The sequence below is a fragment of the Chlorella variabilis genome (genome assembly GCF_000147415.1).
Source record: "Chlorella variabilis unplaced genomic scaffold CHLNCscaffold_1, whole genome shotgun sequence".
In the NCBI taxonomy this organism is placed as follows: Eukaryota; Viridiplantae; Chlorophyta; class Trebouxiophyceae; order Chlorellales; family Chlorellaceae; genus Chlorella; species Chlorella variabilis.
The window spans coordinates 2,659,201-2,679,129 of record NW_005435087.1 but is presented as its reverse complement, the minus strand read 5'-3'; the positions used below and the strand labels follow the sequence as shown (position 1 = coordinate 2,679,129).

Sequence of the window (19,929 nt, the reverse complement as noted above, 5' to 3'; positions counted from 1 at the left end):
CAGGAGGCAAGTAGGTGGCAGGCGTGAGCGGCGGCGGCGGGCGGCAGCGGCGGCCAGAAGCGTGCAGCCGGAGCAGCAGGCACCTGGCATATGGCGACAATGAGGTAGAAGAAGGCGAAATCCTCTGCTAGGTGTCGAATGCGGAGTCCACATATTTGAGCACAGGGCATGACGCGGCCTGGCCTGGTGTCGCAAGATGAGCGGCAGCCTGGGGGCGCCGGTTGGGCGGCACGCAGGCTGCACGCACAGCGCTGTGTCGGGCTGCACGCATCGCCACTGCTGATCTCTGTCACCCTCACCTGTTGGCCTACGCCCCACGACAGGACTAGCGGCGGCCTGAGGTGCCTGCCGGGACGAAGAGCGAGCCCTAGCTGCAGCAGCGCCCTCCTGCTGGCCTGTGTTGCTGGAAGACTGTGATTGCAACGTGGAAGGTCGAGGGCGAGCCCGCGGGCGGAACACCGTGGGCCGTGCACACGGCGTGCAAGGCGGGGGGGCTGCAGGCTGACGGGAAACAACACAGACCCGCATCCGCAACGGCTTGCACTGTCTGGCGATCCTCCTGTCGCTTCCATGCGTGTACACTGTTTGTGCCCAACTGGGCGCAATCATCGGCCAGCTTCTTCTGTGTTCCGCCAGCTGGCCCGAGCGGCAGTGCCCACAAGCTCATTGGACACCCTGCCTGGCTGAATCAGTGCCTGATCTCAGATCAGAGCAGTCGCATGCAATCACCTTGCTTCTGTGAGGGCTCCAGTGGGCATGACACCCACACGGGCCCTCCAAACCCTTTTGGGTCAGTTGCCAGCGGCGGCGCCGTGGAGGAAAGGCGGGCGGGAGCTGCACGCGCGGCCCCATCGGAAGCCTTTGGCGCCGCAGCTTTTGCCCGACCACTCATCGTCTCTGCACGACATCCCCGCGCCCCTTCCCTTCTCCCAACAAACACCCAGAATGGCCGACGTTTCCGCTGATGTCGAGAAAGCCGTAGCTCTTGTCAAGAGGCTGGCCAAGAAGGAGGGACAGCCCGTAGGGGAGCGGCACCTGGCGCAGAGGTGGGAGCAAGCTGCTTCGGTCACATCATCGCCAAAGCCCTTGATCGCGAACCCTCCCTGCCCAACCCTAGTCTCCTGTGCTGCTGCAGGGAGCTGCAGCAGTGCAGCGGCCTGTTCTTCACGTTTGTGAAGAAGGCAAGTGCTGAGCTTTCACTGGCGACGGCGGCAGCGCGGGAGGCCCGCCACCGGCAGCGCGCAGACGCTCACTTTGCTTGCCCTGAGTGCAGGCGGGCGCCGTGCTGACAGTGGAGGGCGGCAGCGGCTTCGTGATCGCCAAGCAGGTGGGAGGTCTGCTCCGGTGCCAGCAGGAGAGGCGACGCCATCAGCGGCGGCAGAACCGGCCAGCGGGGTGTGACCGCCGCTGGCGCTTGTGTTTGCACTCTCATCGCGCGCGCGGCTGCCTCACGGCTGCCTCACGGCCAGGGCCTGCAGGGCGGCACCTGGTCTGCGCCCCTGTTCATCACGGTGTTTGCGGGTGGGTGGTGGGCGCAGCAACCCCAGCACCTAACTGCCGGCTTGCCCATCGCCTCGTCTGCCGCAAGGCCGCCTTCCCCACGCCACGGCACGCCCTCACTCGCCCCCTACGCGCCCCCTCCCTCCCTCCCTCCCTCGCTCGCTCGTTCCCACACCCGCAGGCGGCGTGGGCCTGTCCCTGGGCTACAGCCAGATCGACTCTGTGATTGTACTGGACACTGAGGCGGCCGTGAAGCGGTACGCCGCCGCCCAGAACGACCTGGCGACCGACGTCGCGGCGGTGGGGCCCCTGAGCCACGGTGCGTGTGGGAACCCCCCAACAGGGCTCTCCCTGTCAGTGGGACCTGCAGCGGGCTGCCTGCCGGCACGGCCTGTCCCCATGCGCGGCGCCTGGCCGGGTGCCGGCGGGCCACGTGCTCTCGAGAGGCAGCCTGGCAGCGCCGCATCCGTGGCGCTGCCGCGTCGCCGGGGCCGCGCCCGGAGCTCGCACCCCCCACAAACGTGCCGACAAGCGTGCGGCGCCCCTGCCTGCCCCCACCCACCCCCTGCTGCAGTGGCGGGCCAGGACAGCGTGTCTCTGCTGACCCTCAGCGAGGAGACCTTCCCCTACTCGGTGTCCTCGGGCGCGCTGGTGGACCTGTCCTACAAGGGTGAGGGCCCTAGCCTGAGGGTAGACCGCAGCCAGCCGGGAGAGCCGCAGCGTTGTACGTTTCTGTCTGTGCCTCGGGTAGCCTGCAGCCAGCCCGGAGCGGCGCAGCTTGGTTGCTTTCCTTCCACATTCCGTGGGGCGGGCGGGCTCGGTTGGGAGTGGTCCGGCCACGCGCCGCACATCGCTGGGTGTTCACCTCTGCTGGGTGCACAGGCCAGGGCCCCACCCGTGTGTCTCCCCACCGCAACCCCTGCTCCCTTCCGCAGGCATGCGGTACCAGCTGGATTCCTCCAAGAACAAGCAGCTGTACGGAGACCTGAGCGCCGAGGTGCGCCGAGCAGCGCCCGCCGCTGCCGCTGCCCGGCGGCGGCGGCCCAGCGCCGCTCTGCTGCCTACCTGCCTGCCTGGATGCCTGCCCGCGTGCCCGCCGGCCAGCGCTGCACAGCGCAGCGCAGCTTGCCGACTCGCCTGTGCCGGCTCGCCCGCGCCCTGCTGCGCCATCAAATGGAAAAAGAAAGAAACTAAATGCAAACACATGCTCCCGCTGGAGCAGGCCATTCTGGGCAGCGACTCCACGCCCCCTCCGGCCTTCAGCGCGCTGTACGACCTGCTCAACAGCGTGAGCCGCCAGCCTGCGTGGCGCGCCTTTGGTGTTGCAGTACAGTTTTGCACAGCGGTATAGCCGCGCGCATGGAGAATCACGCCATGCGCACACGGAGCCAACCAGCCGCGCTGCCGCCTGCTTGCTGCTGTCCCTGCCACCCGCCGCGACCCGCGCGCTCCCGTGCTGCTCATGCTGCTGCTGCTTCCCCCTTCCCCCCTCCCCTGCTGCTGGCGCAGTACCTTACCACCGGCGTCATGCCCGCCTGAGGTGTTTGCATGGCTCGCCACTGGTTCTTGAAACGTGCCACCGGCCGGCCGAGGGCAGCCAGAGAGGTCACGGCGGGTTCCATGGTCATCAGCCCGCTACACACCACGCATGGCCCCTACAACGTGAGGCGCCTTTTCCACACACATTATGCACACTACACTACACCTGGTATCCCATCCTTTCCGTTTCCCACGACACTCCTCCCATCCACGAAGACAGCCGCCTGTTGCAACGGTCAGTTTGCTGCGCTGCGCAGCGCTCCCATTCTTGCCCCAGCGCTGCTGAGGGCTCCATGCTTACTTGCTGTGTCTGTGCACCTTTGTTACTGATCAGATAATGAAATGGAGTGGCAGAATTGGCACAGTCCCGACATGGAGCTGCAACTGGAGACAAGTGGGGACTCGTGGCTGCAAGCCGCCCAGCCCCATCAGGGCAGCTCCTGCTCCTCCCGGCCCCGCCAGTAGGCCCGCCCGTAGCTGCAGGGGCAGAGAAGCGGGCAGGCGGAGAGTGCAGCTCGCCACCAAGCAAGGCAGCTCTCGAAAAGCCCCAAACCAGGTCAAACGCCACGCAACCAACAGCCCCCCGCCTGCTGGCAGACCCTTGCGCCCTCTTCCCTGCCTGCCCCGCCAGCCAGTAATCCCGCCGTCCAAGCCCTGAGGCTGCCCCGCTGCAGCCTGCCTGCCGTAACAGTCGCAGCAGCCGGGCTCACTCATACAGGAGTTCCTCGCCCGCCGCCACCCGGCGCGTGGTGAAGAAGGATATGCGGCGCTGCGCCCGGCAGTAGAAGCGAGCCACGTTGGCGCGGCCCCGCGAGTGGTTCATGTGCACCTGTCGGCAGCACAAGGAGGCGAGCGGGCAGGCGGGTTGATGATGGTCGATAACAACAATATGCATGGCGGCAGGCACGGGAGACGAGCGGGCAGGAGGGCGGCTGGGTGGACAGGCAGGCAGACAGGTTGGTCCAGGGCGCTGCAGTGAGCGGTGGGCGCAGTGCAGCGGCCAGCGGAGCAGGCAAGCGAGGCGGCCGCTGCCAGGGCTGCCAGCCACCAGGCCGCTCACTCACAGGATGAAAGCGGGCTGTATCCCCAACCGCCCCAACCGCATCGATCGTCCACCAATCGTCGACGGCAGCCGCAAAGTCGCCCTGCGCGCCAGCAGGCAAAGCGCAGGATGCAAGCCCGAGTGGGCTGCCGCCAGCTGGCGGCCGTGGCGGCCGGGGGGGGGCCTGCGGCCAGCGAGGGCTGGCCAGCTGGCTGGCTACGCACAGCCCGAGGCGGTGTGGCATCGAGCAGGCCGTCGAGGCACAGGCCAGGCCAGGCCCAGACAAGAGGAGCAACCCAAAGGCGGCAGCCCAATGGCGGCAGCCCAAAGCGGCACAGGAGGGTCCACACAAGGCAGTTGAGCGCACCACTCCGTCAGGGTATCTCGCGAAGAAGGCGGGCCGGTCCAGCAGCTCTCCCGTGTACTCCCCCAGGCAGGTGCCGGCCGGGATGGGCTGCGCAGCAAAGGCGCCGTTGCCCAGCGCCGCGGTGCCGGTGGGGCGCACTTCGACGGCACCCGGCGCCGCTGGCGGGCCCCGGGACGGCACCCCGGCGGTGACGTACAGCCTCCCCCTGCGCGGCGCGGCGCAGAAGGAGGTGGAAAGGGGGCAGGGATGGTGGGGCGCAGCCGTGCCGCAGCGGCAGCAACCACCTCCGGCCCAACGCTGGGCAACAACGTTGCACCCGATTCATCAGACAATGTCACAATGCTGTGCGGATTCAAAAACACTGCAACAGGCCTAGCAGCAGCTGCGGGGTTCCCCACCTGTGCAGCTCGAGGTGGAGCTTGTCTCGCAGCACAGCCTTCGCAGCCAGCAGCGCTGCGGGCGGCCCCCCCAGCGCCACCGCCGCCGCGGGGCCAAGCACCGCCCCCAGCGGCGGCAGCTGCGGCTGCGACGACAGCACAGCGTACGCCGCCGCGCCGACCGCTGCTAGCGTGGCGGCTGCGGCAGCCAATGCAGGTCCTGAGGCACGGCTGGCCGGGAGCTGCGGTAGTTGCACTGCGGCCTCCTGCCGCCCGCCTGCGGCGCTGCCGGTGGGGGCTCGCCCGCGGCCATCGTCGCGCTGCGCTGCTTGCAAGCTGGCCTCCTGGGTCTGCTGCGGCTGCTGCTGCTGCAAGGCCTGCGTCCTGGGGAGGGCAAGGCGCAGAGGAGGGCGCCGAGAAGTGCCGGAGGGCGAGGCGGGCTGCGGGACAAAGCTGCAGAGCATTGTGAGTTCAGCTCAATCGTTGAGCAGCGCATTGCCGCGAGGGGGTTGCCTCGGCTGTACTCCACTAGTACGGGCGGCGGCGGCGGCGGTCTGCCAACCCGATCCAACTCTGCATGCAGAAGGGAGAATGCTGCTCTCCCTTGTGCATGCAGGCTGCCACTCAATCCCAGCTGTCGAATCCCAGCTGGCAAGCTGTCAGCACCAGGACGCCGAGCAGCGCCGCAGAGCAGGAGCGCGCCCCTGCAGCGAGGGAGGCCCTGTAAGATAGCCGGGCAAATGGCGGCCTCACAATGTCACAAGCTCTGAACAATGCTTCCAATAAGGAATTGAAAGGAATACACACAAAAACGGAAGTGTAGAATTGCATGAGGTCAAGTACGATGGTGGGAGGCGAGTGGATCTGGTCCTACCCAGTACCATGGCAGGCTGGCTGGCTGCCTCGAGTGTGTTGTGGCAGAGCCCAGCTTCAGCTCGGAAAAAAAAGCTGGGAGAGGAAGGCCGCACCCGCGACGGCAGCTGCGCCGCCCGCCTCACTCCTGCGCCGCCTCCCTCGCCTGCTGCAGGCGCTCGGTGCGGCGCTGGCGGTACTGGCGCCAGTCCCGCCGCTGCGGCGCCCTGCCGCGCGGCCCCTCGCCCCCGGCTGGCGCGGCGGCCTCCTCTGCGCCTGGCGCCTCGCCTGCCACGGCCGCCGCCGCCGCTGCCGGTGCTGGTACTGCCGGTGCTATGCCCGTGGCAGCCAGCTCCCCACCGGCAGCACCCGCAGCCGCCTTGTGGGCAGCCTGCTGCTCCGGCGCATCGCCGCCAAGGCTGTCGCCCTCCTGCTGCTGCTGCTGCTGCTGCTGGTATGCGTCGCGGGCCGCCTGGCGCCGCTGCCGCACCCTCTCCACCCATAGCTTGGCGGTACGCTGAGAGCTGGGGCTCCTGTACTTCATCCGACGCACCGGCCCCGCACCTCCCTCCCCGCCCTCCGGCTGAACCAGGCTGGCTTGCATGCCTGGCTGGCCGGGCTGCTCTTGGGAGTGGATGGCGGTGGTGGCAGCCTGCTCGCCGCTGCTGCCCAGCTGCTGCTCCGGCTCCGGCTGTGGAGCCTGTTCCTGGCTGCCCGCTTCCTGCGACTGACCACCCTGCAAACTCGGCTCCGCGGTGCTCTCTTGTGCCGCACCCTCCCTGCCCTGGGCCTGCCGCCGCCGCCTGCTGCCTCTCCTGCCGGCGGTGGCGGCCGAGGCGGCGGCTGGGGCGGCTGCGGCGGCAGCGGGCGCGGCGCTGGTGCCGTCGCCGCTGGTGTCGCCGCCACCGGCTGCCGCCTTCTGCCTCGTGCGCCTGCTGCCGGCGCCTGCGCCGCTCGAGGCGCGGCCCTCGGCCTCGCTGCCGCCGCCCGCAGCGCTGCTGCTGCCGGCCCTGACCTTGCTAGCCTTGCCGCGGGCGGCGGCCCTGGCTCTGGCGCCGCCGCCACCCTGGGCGGCGCCGGCCTGGCCCTCGGCAACGACGGCTGCGGCCGCCGCCGCCGCCTCCTGCTGCCGCTGCCGGTGCAGCATCACGCCATACACCGCCGCCAGCAGCCTCCGGGTGGGCTCGGGGACCCTGGCGCGGCAGCGAGGGAGGCGCAGCAGGGAGGGAGGTGAGCAGCCGGCGTGGGCAGCAGCAAAGCTACATGTAGATAGATGTGTTGGTATAGATGAGGAGTGCTCCTGCGTCGGCTCTTGGTGCAGGCGCACTTCCCCCACCGCGGCCACCGCCAGCCTGCCGGCAGGCATCTAAGCGCCGCAGAGCAGCGCTGGCACTGCACAGGGTGATCCCTATTGAGGGGTCCCCTCCCTCAGGAGGGTCCTGGGCAGGACCGCCCCCCTGGCTCACTTGGGCGCATACGACAGGAGCTCCTCGCAGTGAACCCAAACAAGCTCTTGCCCCTCCATCGCCCGCGGCTCATTGCGCCACTCCTCCGCCACTGCAGGCGGTACCGCGGCACGTGTGCATGGGTACCACGGCGGTGCGTGGGAGCGAACAGGAAGCAGGCGACGCGGCAGCTGCGGCAGCCGCAGCGGGCGGCAGGAGGGCAGAGCTGCGCGCGTCGCTCTGTGGTGGTACTGCTGGTGGTACTGTGGTACCGCACGCTCACCGAACAGCAGCGCCAGGAAGTTGTGGGACCAGTAGCCGTACCGGTGGCTCACAAACGTCAGCGCCTGCAGGGAGCGTTCCTCTACCTGCGGCCGGCAGCGGCACAGCGGCAGCAAGCACCCCTGGTTCAGCACTGCGTCCCTTGAATGCTGGGCAGGCCAGCAGCAGGAGCAGCAGCGGCAGGGGCAGCGGCAGGGGCAGAAGCAGGGGCACGAGCAAGGAACAGCAGGAGCAGCAGCAGCACGCGGACGAAGCAGCGGCAGCGGCGGCGGCGGCGGCGGCACACCTCCACGCCCAGCTCCTCCCACAGCTCCCGCTGCAGCGCAAACTGCGGGATCTCGCCCGGCTCCACCTTGCCGCCGGGGAACTCGTACAGGCCGCGGAACTTGATGTTGCCCTTGGTGCGCTTGCTCATCAGCACCTGCAACTTGTTGATTGTAATTTATTTTTGTTTGGTAGGGCTGCCAGACACCCACTCCACAGGATCAGTAAATGCCTTCATCATTTCTTCATAGATGTCGGGGAGGGGGCACCTCCCCAATAAAAAAAAAAACGCATACACATGGGCTTGGCTCCGCTCGGCCGGGCAGGCGGGTAGGGGATGGAAGGAAGGGACGGAGGGCAGGCAACCAGCAGCAGCGCCAGCCGGGTGCAGCGCGCCGCCACCTTGCATGCAGCTTGCGGGTGGCAGCGCAAGTCGCCGTCGAGGCGGCGGCGGCGCTGCAGCAGCCGCCGGCCTGCCGGCCCGCCCCGGCCTCCCCACCTGGTTGCTGCGGTTCATCAGCGCCGCAGACACGACCAGCACATTGGTGGCGGTCTTGATGGGCGGCGGCCAGCGCGCCTGGCGCCCCGTGCCGGGCACGGAGGTGCCCGTGCCGCTGGTGCCGCCGCCGCTGGCTGGAGGGGCGCCAAAGGTGTGCTCAATGGCGGCATCCATATCCTCGCGATCGACAGAGATGAAGGGCAGAGGGTTGCGCGACGGCCGCCCCGCGGCAGCGGCCGGCGGCGCGCCGCCGCCCTCCTTGCCCGCCTTGTCCGCCGCGCCGCCGGGCTGGGCGCCGCCGCTGGGGCTGGGGCTACCGGCGGTACCGCTGCTGCTGGCGGTACCGCTGCTGACGCTGCGCCTGGTCTTGGGCGGGCCTTCGTACCAGAGGCTCACCTTGGGGCGCCTGCCGCGGCTGGCAGTGGCCGGCCCCTCATACCAGCGGTTCTTGCCGCTGCCGCTGCTGTTGCTGCCCCTGGCGCCCCTGGCACCGCCGCCGCCACGCAGCTCCTGCCCCTCGTGCTCGTCCTGGTGCCGCTGCTCCGAGCGCTTCGCAGCGGGCTGCGTTCGCCGCGTGCCGCGCTGGTGGAAGGTCCTCTGGGCATCCAGCATGTGCTCTAGGTCACGCTGCACCGCCGTGGCCTGTACCACAAGCTTCTGGCTGTGGGCCGACTTGGAGAGCCTGGCGTGCCGCACGGCACGCCCCTTCCCAGGCCCTGCGCCTTGCCCACTGCCGCCGCTGGCCTCGCCGCTGCCAGCATCGCCATCATCGCTGGGCGCGGATGCTGCAGCCGCGTGGAGCCTGCCAGCTGAGCAGGCAGCTGCTCGAAGCAGGCGCACGGGGCGCCTGCCGCCTGGCAGCGGCGGCGGCGGCGGGGGCGTTGCCTGGTGCAGGAAGCCGCAGCGCTGCCGCAGTCCTGAAAGCGCTGCACGCAGGCCGGACACAGGAAGCAGGTCAGCGGGCGCGCTGGCTGGCCAATTTGACCGCAGGGCGACGAGACCCACCACAAGAAGCCTGCAGGACGCTCATCGCGCGCATCTAATGGCGTGTCGCTACTGTCGAGCTCCTTTACACGGCGCAGGGCGCCGCCTCCCGGCCACTGGGTCAGAGGCACGGATGCATGGTGCAGCTCGGCACCCTGCCGCATTCACGCCGCTTATTTGAATGGTGAATGAAGAATACGCTGGAGGAGCATGGTGAGAGCGTGCGTTCAGAGCGCATGGCCACAGCGCGGGCAGCGGGCAGCGTCGCCGCCACACCGCCACACATGTTATGCAGACACATGATACGGCAATCAAAACCAATGAACTTTGCAGGTATGTGCGTGCCGGGCGCCGTCTGATGCCCACTGCGCTACCAGGCGGGCCGCGGGCGCACCCAGAGCAGCACAGCGATGCCGACCAGCAGCGCCGCCAGCAGCGCCGCCACGCGGCGCCAGGCGGGCCGCCGGGGCGGCGCCGCGGGCAGGCTCAGGAGCTCTTGCAGGTCGATCTCCTGGTTCCAGTGCTGCCTGCAGGGCAGGCGGGCAGGCAGGCGCCATCTGCGGGGCTGCAACCCCCGCCAGCCCACTCCTCGCCCGACCTCCCAGGCAACTGCCACTGTCTGTCTGTCTGTCTGTCTGTCTGTCTGCCACTCACAAGTGCCTGCTAGGCACCACCTCCCACGATCATCCCTCCATCCCCTGCAGGCATCTATGCGTGCCCTCTTCGCTCCCCCCTCCCCTCTCCCCACCTGATGCCCTCCAAATGCCCCGCCCCCACCACCGCCACTACCGTGGCCGCCCGCCCCGCCAGCTTGCGCAGCAGCAGGGTGAGGTACGCGTCTCGCTCCTGCACCAGCGTTTGCAGCAGGCTCGGGTAGGCCTACACCCAGGGGGCAGGAGCAGCAGGGCGGGAGCGCAACAGGAGGGCAGGGAATGAGCAGGAATCGCCGGCTGCTGGCGGTGCAGGTGCGAGGGGCAGGCAGGCAGGCAGGCTTCTCTCCACACAATTCCAAACACCATTTCACCGCCACCCCCCACACCCGTCCTTCCACACACCTTGCCAAGCTGCTTGACTGCCTCTGTCAGCACATCGCTATCCTTCATGCGCTCAACCTCGCGCCGCTGGCTCTCGCCCCAGGTACTGCAGGCATGCCCCGCGGCGAGGCCCCTCAGCAACGCGCCACATAGGCAAATGCGCACGTGCAGCATGCACGCACCGCTGGCCCCTGCTTTGCCAGGATTTTCCACCCCGATTCAAGCAAGCGCCAGCGCCGGCGGTGGCTGCTCGCGGTGCGTGCAGCCAGGGCCAGGGCAGGCCGGCAGGCTGGCCGGCAGCGCCGCGCACCCGGCGCCCGACCGGAGCAGGGAGGCGAGCAGGCGCGCCTTCTGCCAGCCGCCCAGCGCAGCCCAGGTGCGGGCAAAGGTGATGGAGGCGGGGCGGTCGCCCAGAACCACCTGCGCCCCCACCGCCCTCGCCTCCCTGAAAGCCACCCTGAACTCCTCCCCGGGGCGAACGTCCAGCCCCCAGCCCGCCCTGCCCAGCAGCCTGCGGGGCATAACCAAACAAGGGCGTGTGGGGTGGCAATGCCGTGATGAGGATCAGCGTGGGAGACGGCGCTGCGTGCTGGGGCCATCACAGGTTCAGGCAGCAGGGGGCCAGGGACAGGGAGCCGTGACGCTAGCCCCGACTTACCAGGAGTAGAGGGCTGCAAAGGGCGGGGCTTGGCCCGCACGCACCGCCCGCACCACATCCACCAGGCTCAGCTGGGCGGGCGCAAAATCGGGCGCCAGCATCGGCATCCGCTCCTTGCACAGCTCCAGCAGTACAAACTGTGGTACACCACAGTACCGAGGAAACAGAGCGGGGCGCGGCTCGGAAGCCGGTCCATGCAGACAGTGGGCCCTGGCTTCCCCGGGGGCAGGCACGGTTTGAACCGCGCTGAAGCAGCAGGCAGCAGAAGCAGCGGCAGCATGGCTGAGCAGCCCGCGGGGCTGGCTGGGTTGCAGCGGCTGGCGCCCTGCGGCGCGCCGCCGGCTGCCCGCCCGGGCCCAGACCCCAGAGGCCCCACCTGCGGTCGCACGGCCTGGATGAGGGCTGCCGCGTCGCGGCAGCTCTGGGCGCTGACGTGGGCTGTGCCCAGAATGTAGTAGGTGGTCTCTGGTACAGCATCAGGGGCATCAGGATCTTCAACATGGTACTGCAGAATGGCCAGCGGCTGTGGCAGCTGCGCGGCGTCGGGGCGGCCTCGCTCCGGCACGGGCGCGGCGGCGGCCGCCGTGCCGCACACGTCGCCTGCCTGCGCGCCGGGCGGCGCTGCCTGCTGCTGCTCCTGGCCAGGCTGCTGCTGCTGAGGCGGCGGCAATGGGGCACCAAGCTGGGCGTTGTTGCTGCGCTGCGGTCCTGCTGTGCTGCCAGAGCCTGCCGATCTGGCCACAAGCCGTCTGCCGCATCGACGGTAGTGTTGTGCTCCTGGCGCTGCCTGCACATGGCTCGACAGTGACATTGGTACACGAGGCTGTCCCCTTTGGCGCCTGGCGGCCTGGCCGGTGGCGCCAGCGCCGCCAGATTCGACCCAACGTTGGCAGCGCCATCCTCGTGCCACTCGACCCACTCGAATTGTGGTGTGTGCCTGGCGACGAGAGGCGGTCGGAAGAGCCCCCGCCGGGAGCTGCCCAACCTCCTGGCCGCCCGCAAGGCTCCCTGGAGTGGCGCAAATGCAGCACACCATTGACGTCCTCCAGCTCATGGTGTCTCCGATAACGGGCTGCAGAACACGCAAGGTTGGGGCGATGGCAGGGTTTTGCTCGACACCTGCCGTGCAACATCAGCAGAAACAGCGCAAAAAGGTAATGCGATGCCTGGGTATGGCCGCAGATGAGGAGCCGCTGGGGCCCGCCACATCGGCGCCGCCGTCACTGATCCACAGCGTGGATGCGGGATCTCTCTGCCTTCTGCCCCTCACCACAGCTGGCTGCTAAGCTTGCCAGCATTGAGCATGGTAAAGCCAGGCAGGGCTTCCAAGTGGCAGAGGGCACATCGGCGCGGCCTGCCGGCTGCAGCTGACAGGGATGCGTCCTCCTGCGTCTGGCGCCTCACCGAGTGGGGCCGACGGGCAGCGCGGGGTACGGGCCTGCCTTTCCCACACCCGTTGCTTGTAAATGGCACGATCACAGCGCTTGGTTTACAGGACGACCGGCCGCCGCTGCCAGCAAGCAACCTTTCTGCTCGCTGCTCCTGCTTCTGTCCGTCGCCGCTGCCGCCCCAATGCAACACAATCCGGGCAGACTGCTGCTTCACTGGATCCGCTTGCTCAGGTTCCTCACGCCAGCTCCCACACACGACAGGAAGATGGTCTGGCTCTCCCGCTCCGGCCGAACGCTGCACGTGGCGGGGGTTGGGGCGCAACCGGTCGGTGCGTCAAGGGGGCACTGCTGTTCGGAGCATGATGGAGGAGCCACACCAGCCAACCACAGCCAATCAACCACCTCTCCGCGCACAGCAGGGCAGAGGCTAGATGCCTAGGCCAACGCTTCGCTGCACAGCCCTCCTCCGCACCTGAACTGAACGTTGAAGAACTCGCGGATGTGGCGCAGCGTGCGCACAGCGTGCGGCGTCAGCGGGCCCAGCCGCACCTCTGACATCTCCTCTGGCCCCAGCGCACACAGCAGCAGCACCAGGCCCTGCACGCAGACAGGGGATAAGCAGAACAGGAGCGGAGGCGTGAGAGGGGCGAGGCTGCGGCACCCGTGCTGGCAGGCGGAGGCAGGCAGCGCCGGTGCCGTGTGCCAAAGCGAGGCCTGCTTGCCCAGCGCAGCCAACACCCCGCCAGCTCGGCGCCAGCGCAGCCGCTGCCCTGCCAGCTCCCCACCTGGTGGCTGCTGTCCACCACGCCTCCTCTCTGCACCTCCTCCAATAGCAGGTATGCCGCCCGCTGCCCGATGTCCTCGGGCACCACCTCCGACTCATCCTCCCCACCCCCTGCTGCCGCCGCCATGCCGCCCGGCCCGCCGCCGCCGCCGCCACCGCCACCGCGGTCCAGCGCCGCTGCCGCCTCGGCCGCCAGCAGGCGCCCCGTGCTGGTCTCTGCCACCAGAGTGATGCCGTAGCCCGGAGACAGGCCTGCCGCTGGGCCCGTCATATGATCTGTAAAGATGTAGACGTCTGCTAGCAACTGCGCAGGGAGGCAGGCAGGCAGGCAGGCAGGCAGGCAGGCAGGGAGGCGGGGAGAAGAAAGGGAGGTCAATGCTGTGCAGTACTGCGACAGCAACAGGTTAGGGTGGTAGCAGTTGCGCGCGCAGGCGCACACACCCCATGCACTGCCTGCCTGCCCATGCGGGCCGCATCTGCCAAGGGCCCAGGCCTATGCCGCCGTTGCCACCACCATGCAGCAGCGGCGGCAGCGATAGAACTGGCAGCAACCGCAGCAGCGTCACCGGTGGCAGCAGCGGCGGCGGCGGCGGCGGCAGCGGCAGCGGCGCGGGGCGCACATCGTTGAGCACTCCGCGGGCGCCATCCACCATGCGGTTGCTGCACTGGGGGGAGACCCTGGTGCTGAAGGCCACGCCGCGGATGCGCTTCACCATGCCCTCGTCCGTGGCGCTCACCGGCGCCAGCTGGCGCACCACCGGCAGCCGCACCAGCACCTCGCCGCCGCCCAGCGGCGCCGCGCCGCGGCGCACCACCTGCGGGAGGCCATGGGGGGAGAGGGAGTGTGAGGCCGGCCCGCACGCTGGCATGCAAGTGAGGCTGGGGCTGGGGGTGCGGCAGGCTCCACACGGGATCCCGACACACTCCAGGCAGCAGCCTGCAGCCATGCCCCTTTCACCGTGCCCCGCAACCCCCCCCCTCGCCTTGAGCTCAAAGTCGTCGGCGCCGGTGAGCTGGCGCAGCAGGGGCAGCGTGACGGTACGCCACACATCCACACCGCAGTCGGTGGCGTCGTTGGTGATGCCGCGCAGCGAGATGGCCACCGGCTTCTTGCCCCACAGCGCTATGAGGGCCAGGGGTTCGAGAAAGTAGCCGATGGCGCGGGATGTGCCGCAGTCGTGCTCCAGCCCCGCGCCCCCCGCCACAAAGCCGGGCTTGTAGCGCAGGCTGGTGCCTGCGCGGCAGGCGCGGGGCGAGGGGAGGCCGGGCCTCGCGGCAGCGCTACACACAAGCCGCCAGCCTGGGTGGCCCGGCGGCTCCCCGGCGACGACAGCGCCCGCCAGGCGTACATGCATGCCAGGGCCCTGCTCGCACCTGTTTCGTTGATTTCTATGATGCAGCCGTTTGTGATCTTCTCTATCAGGCGCAGCAAGGAGGCTTCGTAGTCGCGCAGGCCGGGGCTCTCGTCGTCCGCCCGAATGTCGTCAATCCTGATGGGCTTGCCCGCAATCGTGGCACACACCATCCGCTGCCGGAAGCACTGCGAGCCGCGGAATCGCAGCATGGTGCCGCGGTCCTGGGGAGGGGGTGCCTACAGGGATGGCCACACGCGCCAGCGGCGGAGGCGGTAAGCAGGCGGCGGCGGCAGGCGGCGGCGGCGGCGCAATGCTCACCCTCCTCCGTCACCAAGTCCACCGCCCGCTTTATAGGGACAATGTATCAGTCACTATGGGCTTAATTAATATGCTGCAACCGTGTGTGGACCGCAGAACTCAGCGACATGCAATGGATGCTGGTGTCATATGCAGCGGCGGCGGCCCCCGGAGTAATAGTTCCTGGTCACCACAGCAGCGTCATTCCAGCTGCAGCGCGCCAGAGCCTTTAGAAAGTCGGCTGTTGACATCATTGCTTTTGGCCCGCGGCTGCCATTCTGCAATAGTGTTCGCAGCTTCAATCCCCTCGTTGCGCTGCTCTGCACCCGATCGGCAAGTCGTTGGCCGCAGTGGGCAGGCGGCAGCCGCATCCCAGCCCAGACTTGAACAGCATGGTCGGGGCCGCCAACGGGGTTGCCGGGCACGGCAAGGACATGCTGGCCATGTTCCCAGAGGCCCTGAAGAGCTTGGCAGAGGCGGACCCAGAGGTGGCCGCCATCATCGAGGACGAGAAGCGGCGGCAGTGGTGCGCAGGCGGGGGCGCCAAGCCTGGGCGCAGGGCCTTGGGAGCCCTGCCACAGCACCCATGCACGAGTTGTGTCCCAGCGGCACGCAGGGCTGCACAACACGAGTACGAATGTGTGCGGAGCTGTCGCCGCGGCCGGCCAACGGTCACAACCCCGCCGCTGCCGCCGCCTGCAGGCGCGGCATCGAGCTGATTGCCTCAGAAAACTTCACCAGCCGGCCTGTGATGGAGGCGCTGGGCTCCTGCCTCACCAACAAGTACAGCGAGGGCCAGCCGGTGGGTGCTGCCGCCGGTGGGAGGCGGCGCTGCTTGCGCTCCACGCCCGCCTCCTCCGCTGCCTCTGTCGTGTGCTGCGGGCCGGCTGGTCATTCAGTTGGACAGGGGCAATGGTGCAATGCATGATGCCCGGGCCTGGACTTGCTGGTAGCAGCTGCGCCTGGTAGCTGCCGCATGGCGCCGCCATCGCTTCACCTCCGCTTGTCGCTTCGCCGGGCGCCCCTGCTCTCCACCCTTCCTTGCGCACCTCCCACCCTGCCATTGTCTCCGCTATTGCTTGCAGGGCGCGCGCTACTACGGCGGCAACGAGAACATTGACAGGATCGAGAACCTGTGCAAGGCGCGGGCCCTGGAGGCCTTCCACCTCAGCCCAGACCAGTGGGGCGTCAACGTGCAGCCCTACTCTGGCAGGTGAGGGTGTGGGGGGCCCTGTGTGTCTGTGTGGGTGGGGGTGGTGGGGGCCCTGTGCGGGTGGGGCTGTGTCTGTGGTGGTGGTGGTGGTGTATGTGTGCATGTGTGCATGTGTGCTATGGGTCCTTGGTGGCTTGGCGGGTCGGGGAGCCTGCTGGCGCGGGATGCCACCGCGGCAGCAGCTGCCTGCCTGCCATCGGCTCCAACCGCCTCGGAGCTGGCGGCGGTGCAGGACGTGCGCTCCTCCTCCCGCCGCCGCCCGCAGCCCCTCCTCGTGCGCCACCGCCGGCTGTGCCGTTCCACACAGAGCCCCCACCCCACCCACGACCGCGCTTCCCTGCCCTGCTGCTTTCTTCCCGCAGCCCCGCCAACTTTGCTGTGTATACGGCGCTGCTGAGCCCTCACGACCGCATCATGGGCCTGGACCTGCCCTCTGGCGGCCACCTCACCCACGGCTACTACACTGCGGGTGGAAAGAAGATCTCTGCCACTTCCATCTTCTTCGAGAGCCTGCCGTACAAGCTGGACATGGGGGTGGGTGCGGCTGGGTGTCCTGGTACTGGCCGGGGGTGGCCGATAATCTGATCATCCGATCGGGTTGTGGTGGCGTGTGTGTGGATGGGCGCCGGGTGCAGCCACGCGACCCTCCGAGGCTGCACGCGTCTGGGCGGGAGGTTGCACGTGGCTGGGCGGGCGGAGCAACCTTGTCGCCGGCCCTGCCGGCCCCGCCGCGCCGTCGCGTGCCCAGCTGCCGTGCCGCCTGCCGTACCGGTACCGCAGACCGGCTACCTGGACCACGAGAAGCTGGAGGAGCGGGCGCTGGACTACCGCCCCAAGCTCATCATCTGCGGAGGCAGCGCCTACCCTCGAGAGTGGGACTACAAGCGCCTGCGCCAGATCGCGGGTGGGTGGGTGGGAGCAGGGAGGGTGGGAGCAGGGACGGTGGGAGCAGGGAGGCAAGGAGGGTGGGAGAAGGGAGGCTGGGCGCAGGGAGGGTGGGACCAGGGAGGCTGGGCGCAGAGACGCCTGCCGGAAGTAGTGCTGCTTCCTGGCTGGGGCCCTCACCTCGTCTGGGCCCACGCCCCGCAGCAAGCGCGGGCGCTGCTGGGAGGTGTTGAGGCGTGGTGGGATGGGCACCCGATGCGCTGCCGTGGCCTGGCCTGTGTGACGTTCCTTACCCTTACCGCGCCTGCCGTGCTGTGCCTTGCTGTGTCGCAGACAAGGTGGGCGCGCTGCTGATGATGGACATGGCGCATATCAGCGGGCTGGTGGCGGCGCAGGAGGCGGCGCAGGTGGGCGGGCGCCTGCGTGTCGGGGCTGGGGCGTCTGGGGTGCGCGCGTGTGTGCTTACGGTGCAGAAGCCCGTCTGGGTCGGGTTGGGGTACGTGAGGGGTGCGTGCACGCGCGGCAGCCGTGATCGGGCTGCCCCCCGGCGTTGGGAGGCGCGGGCCCTGTCCTCAGTGAACCTGGGCTCGCTTGCCCTCCCTTGCCTCCAACTGCCCTCCACCTTCCTCCACCTCCATCCTTGCCATCCACCTCCCTCCCTGCCATCCCCCTCCCTCCCCTCCTTGCCTCGGCCCCCGCCCCGCCGCAGCCGTTTGAGTACGCCGACATCGTGACCACCACCACGCACAAGAGCCTGCGCGGGCCTCGAGCCGGCATGATTTTCTTCCGCAGGGTGAGGAGTGGTGGGATGGGGTGGGGTGGGGTGGGGCGTGGCCCTGTGCTTGCTGTGCTACGTGGTTTGGTATGGTGTGGCGTGGCGTGGTGTGGTCCTGTGCTTGCTGCACCTGCTTCCTGACCATGCTTGCCACCGCCGCTGCAGGGCCCCAAGCCTGCAGACCGGCTGGGCCGGGACGAGGATGCGGGTGCGGTGTACGACTTTGAGGACCGCATCAACTTTGCGGTGAGCCCGCTGCCTTGCCCCACACCCTACCTGGCTGCCCCGTGCTTCAGGCGGGACAGGAAGGTGTACTGCTGTTTGTGCAGCATTCCAACATGGTGTGTAGGCATGCAAGGAGTAGGGCCCATGCAGCGCTGGCTCAACTTGGCTGCTCCGTGCCACCTTCACCTCGCCTCGCCGACGCCGTGCCCTGCCGCCGCGTCCGCTGCTGCCCCGCAGGTCTTCCCCTCGCTGCAAGGCGGCCCCCACAACCACCAGATCGGCGCGCTGGCGGTGGCGCTGAAGCACGTGCAGACGCCGGAGTTCAAGCAGTACGCGCAGCAGGTGGGCGGCGGCACCCCAAGCCCATCCTCACCCGCGTCACACACACGCACACACCCAAGTGCCAGCGCGCTGCGCCCCCCAAGCTCGCACACACGCGCACACGCATGCACATGCACATCGCACTGCTCTCGCACCACACCACACCGTACCACACCAAACCACACCGCACCGCACTCACACCCACACCACACACAATCCTGCGCCGCCCCGCAGGTCAAGCGCAACGCGGCGGCCCTGGGCGACACGCTCACCAAGCACGGCTACAAGCTGGTGACAGGCGGCACAGGTGCGGCCGCCTGCTTGCCTCTCCACCCCACACACCGCTCAAGCCCACTTTGAGCGCCACACGCCGCCGCCTGCCCCCCCTGCCTGCCCGCCGCAGACAACCACCTTGTGCTGTGGGACCTGCGCCCCGAGGGCATCACAGGCAGCAAGATGGAGAAGGCGTGCGATCTGTGCCACATCACCCTCAACAAGAACGCGGGTGCGCCTGCCTTTCTTCCTTTCTTTCTTTTGCCGACCTGCTTTCCACATGCGCTCGACGATGGCTTGGGGCGGCTCTGATGCGGGGCAGGGAGAGGGGTGCCCTCAGCAGGGCAGCGCTGCCGATGGGACTCGGGCATTTTCCCGGGCGCGTTGGGCTAGGCAGGCGCCGGGTGTGTGTGTGCTTGGGAGGAGTCCCAGCGGAGGCGCGCCTCGGTGCCCCCACACCACACACACACACACACACACCACCACCCACCTCCTGCCCCCTCTGCAGTGGTGGGCGACGTGTCCGCACTGACACCTGGCGGCGTGCGCATTGGCTCTCCAGCCATGACCTCCCGCGGACTCAAGGAGGAGGGTGAGCCGGGCGGCCGCCTGGGCAGCCAGCCGGCAGCCCGCCCGCCAGCCGGCAGCCCGCAACCGATTGGCAGCTTGAAGCGGCGCAGCCCAGTGTCCGCTCGCCTCCCTCCCTCCCTCCCTCCCTCCCAGCCAACACCTCCACTGTTGCTCACGTCGCCTGCTCCCTCCCTCCACTCCCAGACCCACCCACCCGTCCTTTCCACCCACCTGTCTCCTCCCTCGCAGACTTTGCCCGCATCGCCGACTTCCTTCACGAGGTGCTGGAGGAGTGCAAGGCCACGCAGCGCAAGAGCGGCAAGAAGCTGCTTGAGTTCAGCAAGTGAGTGGGGAGGAAGGGCAGCCGGGAGGGCGGAGGTGGTTGGCGCGTGAGGGAGGCGCCGCGAGCAGAGCAGAGGGGGGCGGGCGGGGTGGCCGGCGCGCTGCGGGGGAGGCGGCTGTGTGGCAGGGGTTGCGGTGACAGCGGCGCAGTGGGCAGGTGTGGGTGGTAGGCATTGGCTGGCTGGCCGCGTGTACAAGAGCCGGCGCGCCGCGCTCTGCACTCCCTGGCTTGCCAAGCGGGCCCCTCCGTCTGCTGCCGGCAGCTGGCGCCCGCGCATGTTTGCTCCGCCCTCCCCGCCTCCCTCACCCACGTCCTGTGGCCTCCCTCCCTCCTGCCGCCTCCCTGCCTCCTGCCTGTGTGCAGCACCATTGAGACCAGCCCCGTGATCGCCGACATACGGCGCCGCGTGGAGGAGTGGGCCGGCAGCTTCCCCATGCCCGGCTTTGACGTCTCCGCCCTCTGATGCGCCCTGCTGGCGCGCAGCGAGGATGCGGGCCCCTGGGGCGGCCTGCGCTGCGGGCCCGTGCCTTTGGCGCAGCCTCGGCGAGCTGCTTGGCGCTGCCGTGCAGCCCGGCGGTGTGACCCTGGCTGGCGGCGCGCCACGACCTGTTGAGCCATGCAGCCGCGCCCTGCAGTACCTGCAGCACCCCCCGC

At 68.9% G+C, this 19,929-nt stretch overlaps 3 protein-coding genes across 3 annotated transcripts; 2 read left to right on the top strand and 1 right to left on the bottom strand.

Annotated features, from left to right (window-relative positions):
• Positions 1-945: 945 nt before the first annotated feature.
• CHLNCDRAFT_133606 (hypothetical protein) lies at positions 946-3,039 on the top strand (the record flags this gene model as incomplete). Its single annotated transcript, XM_005852196.1, has 9 exons — positions 946-1,046; positions 1,136-1,172; positions 1,274-1,327; positions 1,470-1,521; positions 1,682-1,819; positions 2,075-2,170; positions 2,436-2,497; positions 2,723-2,788; positions 3,010-3,039. 9 exons carry the CDS (start codon positions 946-948, stop codon positions 3,037-3,039), a joined length of 636 nt encoding a protein of 211 aa, XP_005852258.1.
• A 9,405-nt stretch (positions 3,040-12,444) lies between these two features.
• CHLNCDRAFT_48441 (hypothetical protein) lies at positions 12,445-14,582 on the bottom strand (the record flags this gene model as incomplete). Its single annotated transcript, XM_005851879.1, has 6 exons — positions 12,445-12,529; positions 12,707-12,831; positions 13,020-13,322; positions 13,639-13,833; positions 13,990-14,252; positions 14,393-14,582. 6 exons carry the CDS (start codon positions 14,580-14,582, stop codon positions 12,445-12,447), a joined length of 1,161 nt encoding a protein of 386 aa, XP_005851941.1.
• A 376-nt stretch (positions 14,583-14,958) lies between these two features.
• On the top strand, positions 14,959-19,909 carry CHLNCDRAFT_56614 (hypothetical protein). The gene is made up of 14 exons (XM_005852195.1): positions 14,959-15,196; positions 15,373-15,472; positions 15,756-15,883; positions 16,246-16,417; positions 16,664-16,787; positions 17,102-17,175; positions 17,478-17,561; positions 17,709-17,789; positions 18,006-18,110; positions 18,324-18,396; positions 18,493-18,594; positions 18,871-18,954; positions 19,182-19,275; positions 19,639-19,909. Exons 1-14 carry the CDS (start codon positions 15,063-15,065, stop codon positions 19,736-19,738), a joined length of 1,455 nt encoding a protein of 484 aa, XP_005852257.1. The 5' UTR covers positions 14,959-15,062; the 3' UTR covers positions 19,739-19,909.
• Positions 19,910-19,929: the final 20 nt, after the last annotated feature.

Bases quoted from the DNA above. Each gene is read 5' to 3' on its own strand.
- CHLNCDRAFT_56614 (XM_005852195.1), top strand. From the start codon at position 15,063: ATGGTCGGGGCCGCCAACGGGGTTGCCGGGCACGGCAAGGACATGCTG. The intron at 17,562-17,708 runs GTGAGGAGTGGT...CCGCCGCTGCAG, and splicing joins GCATGATTTTCTTCCGCAGG to GGCCCCAAGCCTGCAGACCG. The intron at 18,955-19,181 runs GTGAGCCGGGCG...CCTCCCTCGCAG, and splicing joins CCGCGGACTCAAGGAGGAGG to ACTTTGCCCGCATCGCCGAC.